The sequence below is a fragment of the Garra rufa genome, chromosome 7 (assembly GCF_049309525.1).
Source record: "Garra rufa chromosome 7, GarRuf1.0, whole genome shotgun sequence".
NCBI classification, from domain to species: Eukaryota; Metazoa; Chordata; class Actinopteri; order Cypriniformes; family Cyprinidae; genus Garra; species Garra rufa.
The window spans coordinates 33365262-33385177 of record NC_133367.1 but is presented as its reverse complement, the minus strand read 5'-3'; the positions used below and the strand labels follow the sequence as shown (position 1 = coordinate 33385177).

The following is a 19916-nucleotide window of genomic DNA, read 5'->3' as shown; positions in this document are numbered from 1 at the left end:
TTCAAATTAAATTACATTTATCTAAAAAGCAATTAAATTATTATTTTAAGAAGTGGTAATGTGTACCATTTATATGTATGAAATGAAAAATGAAAAACGACATTAAATTAATTTAAATTAAAATTAATTAAATAATTACTTTAACAAGTGTTAATGTGTACCATGTTTGGATACAAAATAAAAAATTAAATTAAATAATTATTTATAATAATTACATAGCATGGCACAATTATTAAATTGGTTTAAACTTGTAACACATACATGCTGGGATATAAAAATAAAATAAAATAAAAATGAAACTACATGAAATCAATTCACACACAGTATATGTCCCAAAAACTATAGTACCATGTGCAAAAAACATATATAACTCTTAATCTCCTACTTCCCTCATTTTAGTTGTTAGTGAATTCACAGGTCTGTCGTTCATTACCTTATTCTGAACACAAGTGTTTCTGACATTGACACAAAAGCCATTGGTGACACTGTCTGATCCAGTCCATTCCCTGACAGTTTTTTGGCAGTGAAGCTGACTACACCATCACTGTAAAACATGCTATCCTTAACAACAAAACACTATTGCCTTTTAAAAAAGCGGTCAAAGTGACTAAAGTATTCCCCTGCATCATGACAGTATTGATTAACCCCAAATAAAGTCACAAAATCATGGACTTACCACAAGGAAAAGGACAACGCAGGTTTCCCACAGACCCATATTGTCTCGCTTGTCAGTTTGGATGCACAGTGCAGACTGACTTGGTAAGAAGGGGCTGCCTCTTGTCCTCTAATTTGTCTTTCTTTCTTTCTTCTTGGCCTCAATAGCCCGGTAATTATTCAATCAGCCGGAGAGCTGGAGCTAATCATAAACACAGTGGCTTTCTGCCCCTTCACTCTCCCAAGGAGATCCAACTCACCTTCAGCCTCCACTTGTAGTCTATGTTGTCGACACACACGCAAAAAACTATATAAAAACAACTTAATATTAGACATGCAATCTGATACTATCATATGAGATATTTGCTTGTAAACTTAGTCTAAACATCAGCTGGTGGGTTGCAGATTTGTATAAAAACAATAAACTGGGGCCACATTCACTCCTGTTTTTTTATTTTTATTCATTTAAATTATAGTGCAGTCATAAAAGTGCAAAAATATTTACACAGCATTTGTGAGTGTTAATGGAAATAATAATAATAAAAAACGAACAGCAAATCAGCATATTATGACAGAAACATTCTGCATTAAATGTGACTCAACTGGACTGACCAAATTGGACCCCATTTACTTTCTCTATATGGACAAAAACAGTTTGACTTGAACACATGACATGACTGAAGTTTAATTTTTGGGCAAACTTTCCCTTTAAAGAGAACCCTGGGTATTAAGACTTGTATAACATAAATTATGTCTCTTACTGAAATATGTAGCAGAAAACCGACAAAGACTTACGTTATTGAAAAACGTTTACCAACAAAGAGACTAAATGCCCCAGATATCGAGTGAAATTAATGCTGAGAAACTCCTTCGGCATGTTTACATCATTTGTAAGCTCTTTCAGTAGATGTTTGTAAGCAGTGAAGACTTACATCGCTTACATCACAAGCAATAATTTCCTAGCGATAAGAAGAGGAGAAAAGTATGGGAAGATGCCTGTGAACGAATTAAACTTCCTAAAGACCAGCGTCTATGTTCTCTCCACTTTAGCTCTGATGCCAGTTTGAGGCTTTTAGTCGACCATAGCTACTGAAAGAGCTTACAAGAGGGGATGGAGATAAGCGTAGGCTTAAACCAAATGCCATACCATCAATTTTCCCCACGCGCTGAGAAACTCCATCATGACAAGAGTCGGCATGTTGACATTATTTGTAAGCTCTTTCAGTAGCTGTGGTCTCCTAAAATAAAAGCAGTGAAGACTTACATCACTTCTCTTCAACTACATCACTTGGACTTCATCTGAAAATTACAACCAAAAGCCGCAAAACATGGCATGGTATATGCATTTTATTTTTGAAGTTGTGTATTCCGAGTTGTGTTGTGGTAAAATTAGCAACAGATAGCATCAACAAGAGAAGAGATGTGAGTCTTCACTGCTTTCCTAGCGATAAGAAGAGGAGAAAAGAATGAGAATATTCCTGTGGACGAATAAAACTTCTTAAAGACCAGCGTCTTTGTTCTCTCCACTTTAGCTCTGATGCCAGTTTGAGGCTTTTAGTCGACCACAGCTACTGAAAGAGCTTACAAGAGGCGGTGGATATAAGCATAGGCTTAAACCAAATGCCATACCATCAATTTTCCCCAACAAAGAGACTAAATGCCCCAGATATCGAGTGAAATTAATGCTAAGAAACTCCTTCGGCATGTTTACATCATTTGTAAGCTCTTTCAGTAGCTGTGCTCTCCTAAAAGGAAAGCAGTGAAGACTTACATCGCTTCTCTTATTGCCCTTTGACTGGAAAGTACAACCAAAAGCCACAAAACGTGGCATTGTATCTGCGTTTTATTTTCGAAGTTGTGTATTCTGAGTTGTATTGCGGTAAAATTAGCAACAAATAGCATCAACAAGAGAAGCAATGCAAGTCTTCACTGCTTTCCTAGCGATAAAAAGAGCAGAATAGAATGAGAATATGCCTTAGACAAATAAAACGTCTTAAACACCTGCGTCTTTGTTCTCTCTGTTCTCTCCACTTTAGCCATGATTTGAGGCTTTTAGTCGACCACAGCAACTGAAAGAGCTTACAAGAGGCGATGGATATAAGCGTAGGCTTAAACCAAATGCCGTACCATCAATTTTCCCCACAAAGAGACTAAACGCCCCAGATAATGAGTGAAATTCATGCTGAGAAACTTCTTCATCATGACGAGAGTCGGCATGTTTACATCATTTGTAAGCTCTTTCAGTAGCTGTGCTCTCAATTTTCCCCAACAAAGAGACTAAATGCCCCAGATATCGAGTGAAATTAATGCTGAGAAACTCCTTTGGCATGTTTACCTCATTTGTAAGCTCTTTCAGTAGCTGTGCTCTCCTAAAAGGAAAGCAGTGAAGACTTACATCGCTTCTCTTGTTGCCCTTCGACTGAAAATTACAACCAAAAGCCGCAAAACTTGGCATCGTATCTGCATTTTATTTTTGAAGTTGTGTATTCCGAGTTGTGTTGCAGTAAAATTAGCAACAGATAGCATCAACAAGAGAAGCAATTTAAGTCTTCACTGCTTTCCTAGGTTTAAGAAGAGGAGAAAAGAATGGGAAGATGCCTGTGGATGAATAAAACTTCTTGAAGACCAGCGTCTTTGTTCTCTCCACTTTAGCCCTGATGACTTTGAGGCTTTTAGTCGACCACAGCTACTGAAAGAGCTTACAAGAGACAATGGATATAAGAGTAGGCTTAAACCAAATGCCGTACCATCAATTTTCCCCACAAAAAGACTAAACGCCCCAGATATTGAGTGAAATTAATGCTAAGAAACTCCTTCGGCATGTTTACATCATTTGTAAGCTCTTTCAGTAGCTGTGCTCTCCTAAAAGGAAAGCAGTGAAGACTTACATCGCTTCTCTTATTGCCCTTTGACTGGAAAGTACAACCAAAAGCCACAAAACGTGGCATTGTATCTGCGTTTTATTTTCGAAGTTGTGTATTCTGAGTTGTATTGCGGTAAAATTAGCAACAAATAGCATCAACAAGAGAAGCAATGCAAGTCTTCACTGCTTTCCTAGCGATAAAAAGAGCAGAATAGAATGAGAATATGCCTTAGACAAATAAAACGTCTTAAACACCTGCGTCTTTGTTCTCTCTGTTCTCTCCACTTTAGCCATGATTTGAGGCTTTTAGTCGACCACAGCTACTGAAAGAGCTTACAAGAGGCGGTGGATATAAGCATAGGCTTAAACCAAATGCCGTACCATCAATTTTCCCCACAAAGAGACTAAACGCCCCAGATATTGAGTGAAATTCATGCTGAGAAACTTCTTCATCATGACGAGAGTCGGCATGTTTACATCATTTGTAAGCTCTTTCAGTAGGTGTGGTCTCCTAAAAGGAAAGCAGTGAAGACTTACATCACTCTCTTATTGCCCTTTGACTGAAAATTACAACCAAAAGCCACAAAACGTGGCATCGTATCTGCATTTTATTTTCGAAGTTGTGTATTCCGAGTTGTGTTGCGGTAAAATTAGCAACTAATAGCATCAAAAAGTGAAGCAATGTAAGTCTTCACTGCTTTCCTAGCAATAAGAACAGGAGAAAAAAATGGGAAGATGCCTGTGGATAAATAAAACCTCGTAAAGACCAGCGTTTTTGTTCTCTCCACTTCAGCCCTGATGCCTTTTAGTAGACCACAGCTACTGAAAGAGCTTACAAATGATGGAAACATCACTCGATATCCAGGGTGCCTTTTGTGGGGAAAACCGATGGTACAGCATTTGGTTTGAATCTAAGCTTATATTCATCGCCATCTGCAGGCTCATTCAGTAGCTGTTGTCATCATATCAGTATTTTATTTTCAGTAAAATAAAATAAAATATGGTAAAATAGCTCAGTAGCCAGTAGCTCACAGAGTGCAACCGTTCTACGTAATTAAAATAAAATAAACATTTAAATATGTGACCCTGGACCACAAAACCAGTCATAAGGGTAAATTTTTTGGATTTTTTTTTCCCATTGATATATGATTTGTTAAGATAGGACAATATTTAGCCGTGATGTGTCGACTTTATGGAACTAACCAGAATTTGCATATTCATATCTAAGATTATGCATTAATATTTGTATTATGAATATATCTTATTAATTATTATATTTATATTATTATTATTATTCAAAATCATTACTAATTTTACAGGTTAAGATCATATATTCATCTTCAGCAGTTTTTTTTTTTTTTTTGTGGAAACTTGCAGAAGTGTTGTATTCACAGCCTTTCTGTGGGAAATATGTATTGACTGTATCACATGTATTATTATTAACCCTGTGGTTGTGATATGTGTTTTAACCAAAAGTGCAAAGTACATTCTACAGAACTGATGTTCCTGGAACAAGGTGCGAAAACATAAACAGATCAATTGAAATTGCAGGGTGTTACATGTAGCCTTGTTCTCCTTTGTTTTGCACTGTTTGTCATTTGGTTTCTCCCTCTGTCTTCCCCCGTCTGTTTGTGATCATTTGGTTTAGTCCTTGGTTAATCATTATCTGTATCACCTGTGTGTCCTGATTAGTTTGCCTTTATAAGTCTGTCTTTGAGTTTAGTCCTTTGTCGGTCATTGAATGTGGTACGTGTGGTTATCTCCTGTTTTTCCTTTTGTGGATCAAGATTAAAAGCAGTTATTATTTGAGTTTTGTCTTCCGTCTCGTCGAACCAGCACTATCTTTAACACAGGGTCTCTAGAGTCACAAAACTAAATGTATATAAAAAAAAAAAAGAGAGAAGTGAAACCGCAGGTCCGAAGGCCATTGTCTATAATGACACCTTTAATATTTATTTCCCGCAGTGCTTTTTTTAGCCGCCCATTCCCGCCCGCAGCAAAGTTCAAACCGCCCGCTCCCGCGAAATTTGCGTTGGGTCCCGCGGGACCCGGCGGGTCCCAATCCCAATGCAGCCCTCTACCCTGCACCCCTTGCAGATCAGAGACTTAACATTTCTTACTTCTCCTTTCTCTCTGCTCTCTATCTTTTATTCTGATACTGGGTGCACCTAGACAGTCTAATATTTCTACCGATTTTATTTGATCAGACTTTAATTTGATTCTAATTGGTTTTGAATTTGACTTAGATCTTTAATTTGAATTTGATTTTAATTCTAATTAGACTATATATGATTCAGCGTTATTTGATCAGATTGTGGCATTTATTTTTATACTCTATATATATATATATATATGTCTTTTGAAAACTTTAAATAAATTTATAACCTTTTTAACCCCCACCTGTCTGATGTGGAATCAATCATTTTCTGCATCAGGCCGAGATATAACTCTTTGAAAAATCTGCAATCTGAGGGTGCAAAAAAAATCTAAATATTGAGAAAATCGCCTTTAAAGTTGTCCAAATGAAGTTCTTAGCAATGCATATTACAAATCAAAAATTAAGTTTTGATATATTTACAGTAGGAAATGTACAAAATATCTTTATTTTGACCAATGTATTTTTGGCTATTGCTACTAATATACCTGTGCTAAATATGCATTTTGTGGTCAAGGGTCACAAATAACAGCCATTCAGACAACCAGAAGCGCACTGCCCTCCCAATCAAATGTACAAGTTTGCAATCTAATTGATAAATATTAAATCTTTTTAACATTAGTAAAAGTTCATACTGTGTGGCCGATACCATCTTTATGAAATACGCTTGTTGGTTTGCATTGAGTTCATAGTTTTAACATACATGTTTGCTTTAATTTATTTTCAAGATCTGAGGTAAACTATCTGTTGTTGCTTTCAGTATGGCTATAAATGTGACACAAAATGGTATTCAAACTCACATTAGACAGTTTTAACACTGAATAAAGCACATCCCAGATAGCACATGTACGTCTGCAAGATGTTTGCTTCATCTGTAAAGCATCTGCTGTGTAACACCATCTGGCAGATGTCTTTAAGGTATCAATTTTACATACATTCTAAATCATAAACATCTCAACAACGTCTAAGACGTCTATTTGACATCTGATAGGAGACTTCTTATGGACGAATTGCAGATGAGTGAACACTAATAAAATACGTCTTCCAGATGTAAATGCAGATGTGAAATAGACGTCTCCGTGATGTATGTGTGCTATCAGGGATTATCAGTACCTGAGAAAATCATTGTTATAGTTTGTATATTGTTAAACCGCGACGTCGCAGAAATAGAAAGATAGCGTACCTTTTAACGCGTCACATGTAGTTAGGACACGGCCCAAATAGCACATGTACGTCTGCAATATGTCTGTTAAATATCACTTGATCTGGAAAGCATCTGCTGTGTACAAACATCTGACAGACATTAGTTTTACATCCATTCTAAATCATAAACATCTTAAAGACATCTAACAGACGTCTATATGACATCTGATAGGAAACGTCCTATAGACGTATTGCAGATGAGCAAACAATCTAAAAAATACATCTTGCATCAAAATGATTTTGAACCTTGCTTTGCTTTCAGATATCGAACACGGCACATTTGAATGCAAACCTAAAAATAAATTATGAAACTTGCTTTTCATACATTTTAATGCTGTTATTTAAAATGCGATAAATGCATCTTTTCCATGTCAGTCAGAGGTTTTGCGACGAGCGACTCGGGAATTATTTATATTTCTGCAACATTGCGACTGGAACAACAGCATACAAACAATGAAATTCTCATGAAAATCTGTACTGATTACAAGCTTTTATTTAATGTAAAATGTGCCCAATGTAAGTCTGAATATCGTTTTGCATGATCTTTATGGTCAAACAGAAAACGACAATGAATATTTACCTTAGATCTTGAAAATAAATTAAAGGAAAAAACAGGGGGGGGGGGGGGTGTATTTAGACAAAAATTGTATCACTCACTTTGTATTTTTAATCATGTAAAATCGGTTTAATATGTGTGAGACTGGACCACAAAACCAGTCATAAGTAGCACGGGTGTATTTTGTAGAAATAGCCAACAATACATTGTGTGGGTTAAAATTATCGATTTTTCTTTTATGCCAAAAATCATTAGGATGTTAAATAAAGATCATGTTCCGTAAATGCATTTGTGACCCTGGACCACAAAACCAGTCTTAAGTCGCTGGGGTATATTTGTAGCAATAGCCAAAAATACATTACATGGGTCAAAATTATTGATTTTTCTTTTATGTCAAAAATCATTAGGAAATTAAGTAAAGATCATGTTCCATGAAGATTTTTTGTAAAATTCCTACTGTAAACCTATCAAAATGTAATTTTTGATTAGTAATATGCATTGCTAAGAACTTAATTTGGAGAACTTTAAAGGTGATTTTCTCAGTATTTTGATTTTTTGCACCCTTAGATTCCAGATTTTCAAATAGCTGTATCTCGGCCAAATATTGTCCTATCCTAACAAACCATACATCAATAGAAAGCTTATTTATTGAGCTTATATCTCAGTATATATATATATCTCAGTTTTGTAAAATTTAACCTTATGATTGGTTTTGTGGTCCAGGGTCACATTTAGTAAATTTCCTACCGTAAATATATAAAAACGTAATTTTTGTTTAGTAATATGCATTGCTAAGTGCTTTATTTGGATAACTTTAAAGATCAATATTTCGATTTTTTGGCACCCTCAGATTCCAGATTTTCAAATAGCTGTATCTCGGCTAAATATTGTCCTATGGTAAACCATACATCAAACGCAAAGCTTATTTTTTATTATGATTATTATGATATTATGATTGACATCTGATAGGAACGTCCTATAGCCTATCAAAAAATACGTCTTCCAGATGTAAATGCAGACCTCAAATAGACGTCTCCGTAATGTATGTGTGCTTTTTCAGAGTAAATAATTGTCAGTGCGAGTGAAACACTCTCAGAGATCTCCGCCCATAAGCTTTTCAAATTGCCTGTGATTTTTTTTATTGATTTGGTCGCGTCTCTTGTGGACTGACAAATTGCTTGTCGCTGGAATCTTATCTCATCGTGTCTAGGACACGCTGTAAAACAAAAAAACCTCAGGAAAGGCCTTGTGTACTTTTCCTGTTTACGGCAGCAAAGCGACATTATCCCAATGTGGTTTATCTTTATAAAATCAGTGCCCGCACCGGAAGAATAAATCATCCTGTTTACGCTGGAATACGTGACACTCTCAGACGCCCGACATGAGGACCGGCAGGTGGCCATTGAGAGCATTTTTTTTGCCCAAGTATCAACAGGAAAAGCTGGTTTCCCAGGATACACAATCTGAAGCACGGTTGTAGTTTCGTCATGCTGTAATTAACCCGTGTCGCAACTCCAGGAGCATGACTGGAGCTCAGGTGAGACGAGCTGCAGCGGCTTGTTGCATCAGAATTGCGTAAAATGGGGAATATCTCGCCGTTTTAAAGCCTAAAGAAAGAAAACCGGTTTATTCTGTACCCCTGACCTAGCAGATTAGATTTCAGCCTACGATTTTAAAGCACATTGGGATGGGTTTTTAAAATGAAAACCTAAATAAGGAGCCAATAACGTTTAAAATACGATTTGTGGCTAAGGGCACAAAACCAATCTTAAAGGTTCATTTTAGATTTTTTTTTTTCTGAAAACTGATAAGCTTTCAATTGATGTATTGGTTTGTAATGATGGGACAATATTTGGCCGAGATACAACTATTTAAATATCTTGAATCTGAAGGTGCAAAGAAACTTAAATATTGAGAAAATCGCTTTTAAAGTTGTCCAAATGAAGTTGTTACCAATGCATATTACTAATCAAAAATTCAGTTTTGATATATTTACAGTAGGAAATATACAAAATATCTTCATGGAACATGATCTTTACTTAATATCCTAATGATTTTTGGCATAAAAGAAAATGTGATCATTTTGACCCATAATGTATGATGATGATACTTATGACTGGTTTTGTAGTCCAGGGTCACGTTTATCTTTTTTTTTTTTTTTTTTTAATAAAATTATAAATTGCATAGGCTATATTATGGAAGGTCATTTTCACCTGAAAAAAAAAAAAGTTAGAGATCTTAAGTCTCAACCAGTGTTAAAGTATTGTTTATATAATGTTATAGTACTCCATTTTTGAATATTTTGAATTTGATTTTATTTTTGTTATTTTCCATTTTCATTTCCAGTTTAGTTTAAGTTAGTCATTTTGAGAATGACTAACTTAGCAAAATGACTAACTTAAACTAAACTGGAAATGAAAACGGAAAATAACAAAAATAAAACCAAACTCAAAATATTCAAAAATGGAGTACTATAATTATTTCATTAAATATTTGATATAAAAATATATATTTGTAGTAGTTAGTTTCAGTTACCAATAAAATCACAATTTAAAAATAAAATCATCGTTTTTATTCTCAAGCATAAAAAGACTTAAAAAAAATCATAAAATAATTCACTTTTTTCTTAAATATTACTGTATTTTAGTTGAAGAACACAATGAAATTATATACAGATCATTTCATTTACATTTTACCTATAGTTAACATGACAAATTTTAAATGTTATATTTAGATCATTTTTAAAATGTTTTCTTACTCACTCACAGTGAGTGCATTGGTACATATATATGAAATTATATATGAAATAAGATTTTTGTATAATTTGAATGGTGTAAATATTGAATAATGGGAATCTTTTACACATCAAACCACAAAAACAATTGATTAGTACCGGTATGTATTTACATGGGCATATTTGAGCACTTAATCATGTATTACATAATCAAAGTTCTAATATTTATATCTAATATTCAACTATATACAGTAAAACCTACAGTAAACTCATTATTCTCAAACATGAAGACTGAAATGCATATGAAATCTCTCAAATGCTTACATTAATATCTACATCAAGTCTACATATGATCTACATACTACATACATCCATTTCAAGATTCAAAAAAAGTCAAAGACTTCTTTTAAACAGTACAGTATACTTAGAAAATAAGAGATTCACACAGATTTTACGGCAGTTGAGGATCTTAAAAAAATGGTCAGAAGCTGAATTAATGAGGTAAAGTGGAACTTTACAAGTGCATTGCTGTGGGAGATGTGGCGTGGTGGCTCGTACACATGCTCAGACATGCTGAACGCAGGCGTTTCTGTGGGCGACTATCACTGAAAATGGCAAAAATAAGTGCCTTGCTTTGTACTGTCATTAAATTCCCTTTGAGTTCTGCCAGGAGAATTCAGAAGCAATGGTCTTCCCAGAGTCAAAAACGAGTCCGGCCCACCTTCAAGACTTCAGCATCTCCTGTGTGGAGACTTTGCTGTCCTCTGCTGTATTCTCTTTCAGGCTACTGGTTGTCTCCCGACCAGAGCCGCGTTGAATGTTGGCCTTGGATGACCTCTGCCGCCTCGTCCCGCTGCAAACACAGCGCATCAGGTTCTTGATAGTGGTCCACATTTCCTCATCTCTGTAGGAGTAGATGATCGGGTTCATGACGGAGTTGAGGACGGCGAGGAGCAGTAGCCAGCGTTTACATTTCAGGACATCGCATTTTTCGCAGTTGAGTCCATCCAGGAGCAGAACAATAAGTCCAGGGGTCCAACAGATCACAAATGCTCCTGAAGAGACAAACATTTGGGTTAATTTAGGTTTTTGTATTATATTATAGAACTAATAAGGGTTGACAGTTCTAGAGTTTAACCTTACTAGCCTCGTGTTCAAGGTTATGAAACATCCACGTGCTGATATTTCTACTTTTTTTTTCAAAAGAAAATGAAGACAAAGTTGCCATTGGTTCCCAGTGGCAATCAGGTTCCAGAATTTGTCTCATCTCACAAGAAATATGGCTTGCTGCACCTCTAAGATTAACCTTTAACACACTGCATTTTGCACTGCTGTAGACGCTGCAGTGGTTTTCCTCATTGTTTGCTTTAACCACATTTAGAGAACGCGTTTCTGCCCCAACACGCTCAATAGCCCTTTTTTTCGAGCCTCGATAGAGTGAGTCACAGCAACAAAGCAGCTTTTAGTCACAGTTCCCCTTAATTCTTTCAAGTTCATATGAAATCCTGTCTGCACCACAAAACAAGCTCGGACAAACAGGACGATCTCAGGTGAAGGACATGTAGCGGCATGTCTTTCAAGATTAGAAAACACTCATAAGGACTAAAATGAACAAAGGTGGTGGTTGTTTTCAGATGCCTGAGCTTCTGACGAAGCTGTACAAAACCGACCTTCTGTTTTACTGCTAAAAATCATTTTCTTAATCAGTGTTACTCGTTTTAGAAAGCTTAGACGTTTTACTGTAAAAACATGTCATAACTACTGATTAAAAGTGTTGTGTAAGGTTAAAAGTGTGATAAATGCTCGTACTCGGCACCAGAAATGCTTACTAGAGAGTTGCATACTGAGGTTATGACAAAACCTCATCAAATGGGGGGGGTTCCCCTGTGGTTTCTAGTAGGTTGGCCATTTAAGTGAACACTCTTTCCCTTTAATCGTATTAAACGCTTGTGGAGGAGGACTGAGCGCCATGTTTTCTGCAGATGTGCATATGTTGTGTGAGCCCTTTGCATATATGCATTTATTACATGGCATAACGAACAGCAGCGGTGAGAGGGTTGGGTAACGCAAGGCCACAGAGCATCAAAAAGGCCACAACTATTTTAAAAGAAGACCTTGGAAGTTTTTTAAATTCTGCAATGGAGTTTTTAAGCAACAAACAACCAATCCTAAAAGTGGTGTTCGTTCGAAAACTTTTGAGCATTTTGCAATCGAAGATTGAAGTCTGCAATCTAATCAAGTTTCAGGATTTGTGAGTAAATAAATGCAAGGTTCTTTGGAGGAAACAAAGATTTTGAGAGTGAACTTCGCATCAAAGTCCATTTCACTCGGTGGCCATCTTTGAAACGCGCCTCAGGCATGCAAGTGCAGCTCCTATCTCTTTGAATGGGGAAACATCAAATTTGTCAAAACTGTTCACTAAGCTTACGATTAAATTTCATATTTAAAAACAGCAATGAACTCTGACAACAACAGTCTCATACAGCTTGTTTATGTTCATATACTGTTAAAAAAGGCCCAAGAAACTTCCCACTTGCTCTCAAAACTCCACATTTCCCAAAGAAACCTTGTTTGCTCGCAAAACCTTTGCATTTTCCAAGAAACGTTGTGCTTGCTTTCAAAACTTTACATTCCCCCATGAAACTTTGTTTGCTCGCAAAACCTTTGCGTTTACCAAAAAACTTGGCGTTCATTCACAAAACCTTTGCGTTTCCCAGGAAACCTTGTGTTCACTCTCAAACCTGTGTGTTTCCCAAGAAACTTTGCGTTCACTCTCAAAACCTGTGTGTTTCCCAAGAAACTTTGCTTTCACTCACAAAACCTTTCTTTCCCAAGAAACTCTGAATCTTTGCGTTTCCTAAGAGACTTTGTGTTCACTTTCAAAACCTTCGCGTTCCCCACTGAACTTTGTGTTCACTCGTAAAACCTTTGTGTTTTCCAAGACACTTCGCATTTACTTTCAAAACTTTTGTTTCCCAAGAAACCTTGCACTTGCTCTCTAACTTTGTTCCCACAAGAAACTTTGTGTTCACTCACCAAACCATTGCATTTTCCAAGAAACTTTTAAAAACCTTTGCGTTTTGAGAGTGTCTTGAGAAACGCAAAGGTTCTGAGAGTGAACACAAAGTTTCTTAGGAAACTTAAAGGTTCTGAGTTTCTTGGGAAACAAAGGTTTTGTGAGTGAATGCAAAGTGTCTTGGGAAACAAAGATTTTAAGAGTGTACGCAAAGTTTAGTGTGAAACGCAAAGGTTTTGAGAGTGAACACAATGTCTCTTAGGAAATGCAAAGGTTTTGAGAGCAAGTGCAAGGTTTCTTAGGAATGCAAAATTTTTGTGAGTGAACTCAAAGTGTCTTGGGAAACGCAAAGGGTTTTTTGAGTGAACGCAAAGTTGTTGTTGTTGTTTTTTTTGAGTGAACCCGAAGTGTCTTGGGAAACGCAAATGTTTTTTTTTTTTTAGTGAATGCGAAGTTTCTTGGGAAATGCAAAGGTTTTGTGAGTGAACACAAAGTCTCTTAGGAAACACAAAGATTCTGAGTTTCTTGGGAAAGAAAGGTTTGTAAGTGAAAGCAAAGTGTTTTGGGAAACGCAAATGTTTTGCGAGTGAAAGCGAAGTTTCTTGGAAAATGCGAAGGTTTTGAGAGTGAACGCAAAGTTTCTTGGAAAATGCAAAGGTTTTGTGAGTGAACACAAAGTCTCTTAGGAAACACAAAGATTCTGAGTTTCTTGGGAAAGAAAGGTTTGTAAGTGAAAGCAAAGTGTTTTGGGAAACGCAAATGTTTTGCGAGTGAAAGCGAAGTTTCTTGGAAAATGCGAAGGTTTTGAGAGTGAACGCAAAGTTTCTTGGAAAATGCGAAGGTTTTGTGAGTGAACACAAAGTCTCTTAGGAAACACAAAGATTCAGAGTTTCATGGGAAAGAAAGGTTTTGTGAATAAATGCAAAGTGTTTTGGGAAACGCAAAGGTTTAGCAAGTGAACCCAAAGTTTCTTAGGAAATGCAATGGTTTTGTGAGTGAACACAAAGTTTCTTGTGGGTTCTCGTCTGTTTAAAACACAATTTCTCAAAAGAGGAGTTGTGCAACGGATTAATGTAACCTCTACCTCCAAACATGCCACAAAACAACAAAGAAAGAATGTAGCGTGCTTCTAAAACACAGGCGTCTGCTTTTATCTGCAGTTCTTTCAAGAAATAACTGATGAGTACTGGGCTGTGAATCTTCACGCATCTTCATTATACTGTACAAAGTCTCCCAGACACATTCTCTGTATCTTCAAAAACAATCCCTCCTGAAAACAAAGCGATCTCATCTGGCCAAAAAGGGATTTTCACACATGCGAGCAATTGGCGTCAGAGACAGGCGCGCATCTAGTATGAGTTTCATGCTCTTTTTCTCCAAGGCCACAAGCCACTCGTGCTGGTGGTTTGATTCAGATGCCAGGCAGTGTAAAGAGCGACCTTGTGCAAGATAATTATACAGGCCTGGAGGAAGCCTGTTGTGCGGGGAACAGGCAACTCCTCCACTTTGGCCCTATCTGCAACGCGAAGCAGTAAGAGATACTCCTAAAAACCAGCTTTTCTTTTCTGCAACGTGCATTGGTCTGACACAATTACTGAATTTCTATTTTTAAAAAAACCTGCTTAGACCAGTATCAACCAGCTTTCGTTTGGTTTGATGCTGGTCTATCTGGTGGATTTCAACAGGGTCTAAGTAGCAGTAGCCAAAAATACATTGTATGGATTATCAAATTATCAATTTTTTCTTTTATGCCAAAAATCATTAGGATATTAAGCAAAGATCATGTTCCATGAAGATATTTTGTAAATCAAAACTAAATTTTTGACTAACAATATGCATTGCTAAGAACTTCATTTAGACAACTTTAAAGATTTTCTCAATATTTTGATTTTTTGACTTAGATTCCAGATTTTCAAATCTCGACCAAATATTGTCCTATCACAACAAACCATTCATCAATGGAAAACTTATTTATTCAGAATTCAGATGATGTAAAAATGTAATTTTTTTAAAAAAAAACTGACACTTATGACTGGTTTTGTGGTCCAGGGTCACATATAAATTTTTCAAAACCATATAAAACCAATGTAAATATTGAAAAATTGTATTAATGTACTTTCTTCTAAATCTGAAAAGATGTTTCCCACCCTTTATCACCCGCACTCTTATTTATCACTGGCCTATTTGCAGACAAAACGTCTGGTAGATTGTTTGAACACGCAATTCATAATAAAGAAAACAAAAGGGCAAAAGAAATCCAACCTTTGAACTTCTGATAGCAATCAGCTAATGCAAGCTTGGGAGGTTTTGTGTTTTGTGTCTCATTGTTAACTCTTGCGTCTCATTGTACTCAATGTGAACTCTTCACGGTAACCTCAATCAGGTTCAACATCTCAAAAGCACGACGTATATTACATGTCAGCCTGTGGTTAACAGGATATGAGATCACATCCTTCCAATCTAAATATTTGTCATGTCTGTAATAAATTTGCAAAAATATTTATCCACACTGTCCCACATCACCCACACTTGAGTGGGTTACAAGTTTGGCAAGAACTATTTGAGACCCCGCAAGCCTCCGTTGTGAGCTAAATTAACATATTCAGCAGTCTGGGAGCGTTTATCATGCTTACAAAGTAAAGGCGTGGACTTTGGACAGCTCATCAGAGCTATGGAGACTTGTGGGAAAACTATAAACCAACATATCCTGTAATTGCCATTGAACTTTGAGTGGCTAAGGAGTGATGATACATTCTGATACATACTGTATCACAGTCTGGAATGCATGTGGTGGTTCAATGTGCTGCGTTTGTGCAATGAATTCACTTCCCATTTTCTCAGGCTGCTTGTAGTAATCTAGTATTGTCGTACTAAGAGATAGTTTGCCAAAAAAAAGGAGGAAAGACAATTCTGTAATCATTTACTCAACGTCATATTATATAACGTATTTTTACCAAGAGACCAAACCGAAATTTGCGTAGTTGGGTAATTGAATGATATTTCGATATTTCAGTCAAACAAACTGTACATATTGCTACTCTAGCTGCTGACATTTTTACTTCCTGTAGTTCAACCACATTGTGTGCATGAAATAGATGCTGAAACAGTCAAAACACATCACTGAAGAAGCATGAATCAAATGACACCATGCATACCGGTTTGTGCAAATGCATACCGGTTTGTAGTGATGCACCAAAATTTCTGCAACTGAAAAAGTCAAAAAATGTATTGTCTTCGGCTATTTTGGTCTAGTATTTTCCACTTCAGAAATTTCAGTGCACCAATACAAACCAGTATGACTAGAATGGCCAAAAACAACCGATTTTTGTTGTCTAAAATATTTTTGGTTTCAGCCTACCAAAATTTCATTGTTAAAGGCCATTTCACCCAAGTATTTTTGGTTGCTAGTATTTCAGTGCATCACTACAAATAGTTATGCATTTTGTTCATCACTCTTAAAAATAAAGGTTCTTTATTGGCATCACTGGTTCCATGAAGAACCTTGAACATCCATATAACCGTTCAAATGCAAAAAAGGTTTTTTAAGTTCTTCAAAATGGTTCTTTTAAGAACTGTTTACTGAAAGGAGCCAAAAATGGTTCTTTTATGGCTTCACTGCAAAATACTTTTTTGGAACCTTCATTTTTAAGAGTGTTTTGTGGAACAGAAGACATTTTGATAAACGCTTTTAGCTTTGTCCATATAGTGAAAGTCAGTGGGGTCCAAAACCACAACAGACCTTAATGAGGTTAGACACCATATCAAATTTAGCGCAAAAATTAGGCTGTGAGGGAAAGACTTCAGTCTTTACAATGGCACGCTCTGTATAAAAGTCCTAGATCATGTAATTTTCACAGTTTTGTGTAATTCTTGCCTACAGGTTTTTTTTTTAATGAATTAAAATGCATACCGGTTTGTAGTGATGCACCAAAACATCTGCACCTGAAAGTCAGCTGAAACTACCAAAAAATGCATTGCTTTTGGGCATTTCAGTCTAGTATTTTCCACTGCAGAAATTCAGTGCACCAATACAAACCAGTATGACTGGAATGGCCAAAAACAACAGGTCTTTGGTTTTGGCTAAATAATTTTGGTGGGCTGAAACCAAAAAATAATTATTTTTGGCCATTTTAGCTAAGTATTTTTTGTTGCCAATATTTCAGTGCATCATTAAAAACCAGTATGCATTTTGTTCTTCTGTGGAGCACAGAAGATATTTTGTTTAATGTTTAACTGTTTTTATCCATGCAATAAAGTCAATGGGGTCCAAACCCACAACAGACCTTTATGAGGTTAGACGCCATATCGAATTTAGCGCAAAAATTAGGCTGTGAGAGAAAGACTTCAGTCTTTACAATGGCATGCTCTGTGTACAAGTCCTAGATCATGTAATTTTCACAGTTTTGTGTAGTTCTTGCCTACAGGATTCTTGGTTTTGGCTAAATAATTTTGGTAGGCCAAAACCTCAAATTCATTGTTTTAGGCTACTTCAAGTATTTTCGGTTGTGAGCATTTTAGTGCATCATTGCAAACTGGCATGAATTTTATTCTTCTGTGGAGCACAGAGGATATTTCGATGAATGTTTTAACCATTTTTGTCCATACAATGAAAGTCAATGTGGTCCAAAACCACAACAGACCTTAATGAGGTTAGACGGCATATCGAATTTGCGTGAAAATGAGTTTTATGAAGTTCTTGCCTAGTTTTTTTCCTTCAATTAAACTCTGTGTTGTGTCAAACAACAGTACAATCCATTGAAAGCACTGTACTTCTATACTCTTTTTCTTTCCTGTCAAACATTAAATATGGCACTACCTTGACTTGACTTTCAAAATATCTTCTTTTGTGTTTCAAAGAAGAAAGAAAGTCACACAGGTCTGGAAGAACATGAGTATTTTGAGAACTTACCTAGTACAGTCATCACAGTTTTGATGAGCTTGACCGGCGTCCTCTTCCGATTTATAGATCCAGAGGTGTGCGCCTTCAGGACAACGGTCTTCTTCATCACATAGATGTAAATCCTCAAGTATACGGCCACCATGATGAGGAAGAGCACCAGGTTGGACACAGACCAGAAGATCAGGTAGCTCCGGCTGAAGATGGGTGCCAGTTTGGAGCACAGGTCCAGACTGCAGATACAGTTCCAGCCCAAACTAGGAACGGCCCCCATAAATAGCGATAGACCCCACACGAGGGCAATCAACAGGGTCACCCGACGTTTGGTGAGGTTACTGTGAACCTTCCAGTTCATGATGGAGATGTAGCGCTCGAGGGCGATCACAAAGAGGTTGGTCAGGGATGCCGAGAGACTCGCGTCCAACAAACCCTGCCGAAAGAAGTAGCCTCCAACGGTCAGATCGCGAGATATTTTCCCTGTATTGAACATGAGGTAAACGTAAGCGATCCCGGCGAGAAAGTCTGAGGCGGCGAGGTTGGCGAGGAGATAGTAGAAGGGGTAGTGAAACCTCCTGTTTGTCACCACCGCCGCAATGATCATGGCGTTAGCCACTAGGATGAAGCAACAGCAGATGGATCCAGCACACTGAACCAGGATGAGCTGCGTTTGGTCCCATTCATCTGAGGTTATGTTGCTGTTGTTGTAGAAAAAGCCCATGGGCTTATCATGGTAGCAAACGTTATACCTGGCCATCTTTGAACAAAAACCACTATGACTGGAAGGAAAACAAAACACATAAATGTATTGTCCAGGACTATAAAGCTTCAATTATTTCAGTTTGTTTTTCATATGAGTCATTTAGCCTATTTGAAAACCCATAATAAGACAACGCCACCAGGGTAACAGACATGAAGTGCTAAAAATGCAAATAACTGAACAAAGAATGTAACATAAATACTCAAATGTATACAACTGATAACGAATAGACTAACTTTTTGAATAAAATCAAAAATGACTTTTTCCACATTATATATAGTCATTAAAGTATCTGTACGGCTCTATAGTCTACAAACTTACAAAAAAGTTTATGCTTTTCACATTTAAAACATTTTGCAGTGTTTTCAAATAAAATGCGTATTGTGTTTTAAAGTATCACATTTCTAGTTCACATGGTAAGTTTGTACTGTAGCATTTTACGTTTTTTATAGTTTACCTCAGGTTTACCATTTTAATTACGTTTTGTCTTCACTTGTTGGTTTTAAACTGTAGTGAAGTCTTATAGTGAGCCATAAAATGCTGTTTCAAATAGTTTTACATGCACGTTAGACCGCAGGATACTACCAACACAAACCAAATCAATCAAAATCCCATGTGAAATCAAGTTTTGCCTCTATTATCTCCTTAAAAACATGACCAAATGTATGAAACTCGTACAGTAAGATGCAGATGAAGTTATCCTACCAGTGACAGACTCGTCAGGTTCTCGGTTCACTCTCCATTAGTAGTCCAAAGTATCGCGCAAATCCGGCGTGACACCACAAACACAGGGCGACTCTGAGTCAAATATCTGAAGAAGTTTGATCTTGAGAGTTTTAGGGAGGAGAGCGGGAGTGATAGACTGTCACTGTAGGCGTGGTCACCCGAACTCTGCCCGCAAACTATGCTGCTGCTGCAGTTTCAATTGTTCATAAAAGGTAAATAAAACAAAGCTATGAAGTTTTACGAACGAGAAATACGCAAAAATTGGAAGTTTTTCTCATCATGAGCCGAGAAAACTAGGTAATTAAGAGTTTGAAGAAAACAATTGACTAGTTTAAGGTTCAAACGTAGTCTTTTG

General features: G+C 36.7%; 1 protein-coding gene across 2 annotated transcripts; it reads right to left on the bottom strand.

Annotated features, from left to right (window-relative positions):
* Positions 1–9988: 9988 nt before the first annotated feature.
* On the bottom strand, positions 9989–19700 carry lpar3 (lysophosphatidic acid receptor 3). 2 transcript variants are annotated; one of them, XM_073843801.1, is made up of 3 exons: positions 19514–19700; positions 18091–18854; positions 9989–11220 (listed from the first exon to the last, which is right to left on the bottom strand). In XM_073843801.1, exons 2-3 carry the CDS (start codon positions 18830–18832, stop codon positions 10889–10891), a joined length of 1074 nt encoding a protein of 357 aa, XP_073699902.1. In that variant the 5' UTR covers positions 18833–18854; positions 19514–19700; the 3' UTR covers positions 9989–10888. The 2 variants fall into 2 exon arrangements, with proteins under 2 accessions (XP_073699902.1, XP_073699901.1); XM_073843800.1 differs by having other exon boundaries at positions 19541–19697.
* Positions 19701–19916: the final 216 nt, after the last annotated feature.

Coding starts and splice junctions, on each gene's coding strand:
- lpar3 (XM_073843801.1), bottom strand. CDS start 18,832: ATGGCCAGGTATAACGTTTGCTACCATGATAAGCCCATGGGCTTTTTC. Junction 11,221..18,090: donor AACTGTGATGACTGTACTAG/GTAAGTTCTCAA, acceptor TTGTCTCTTCAG/GAGCATTTGTGATCTGTTGG.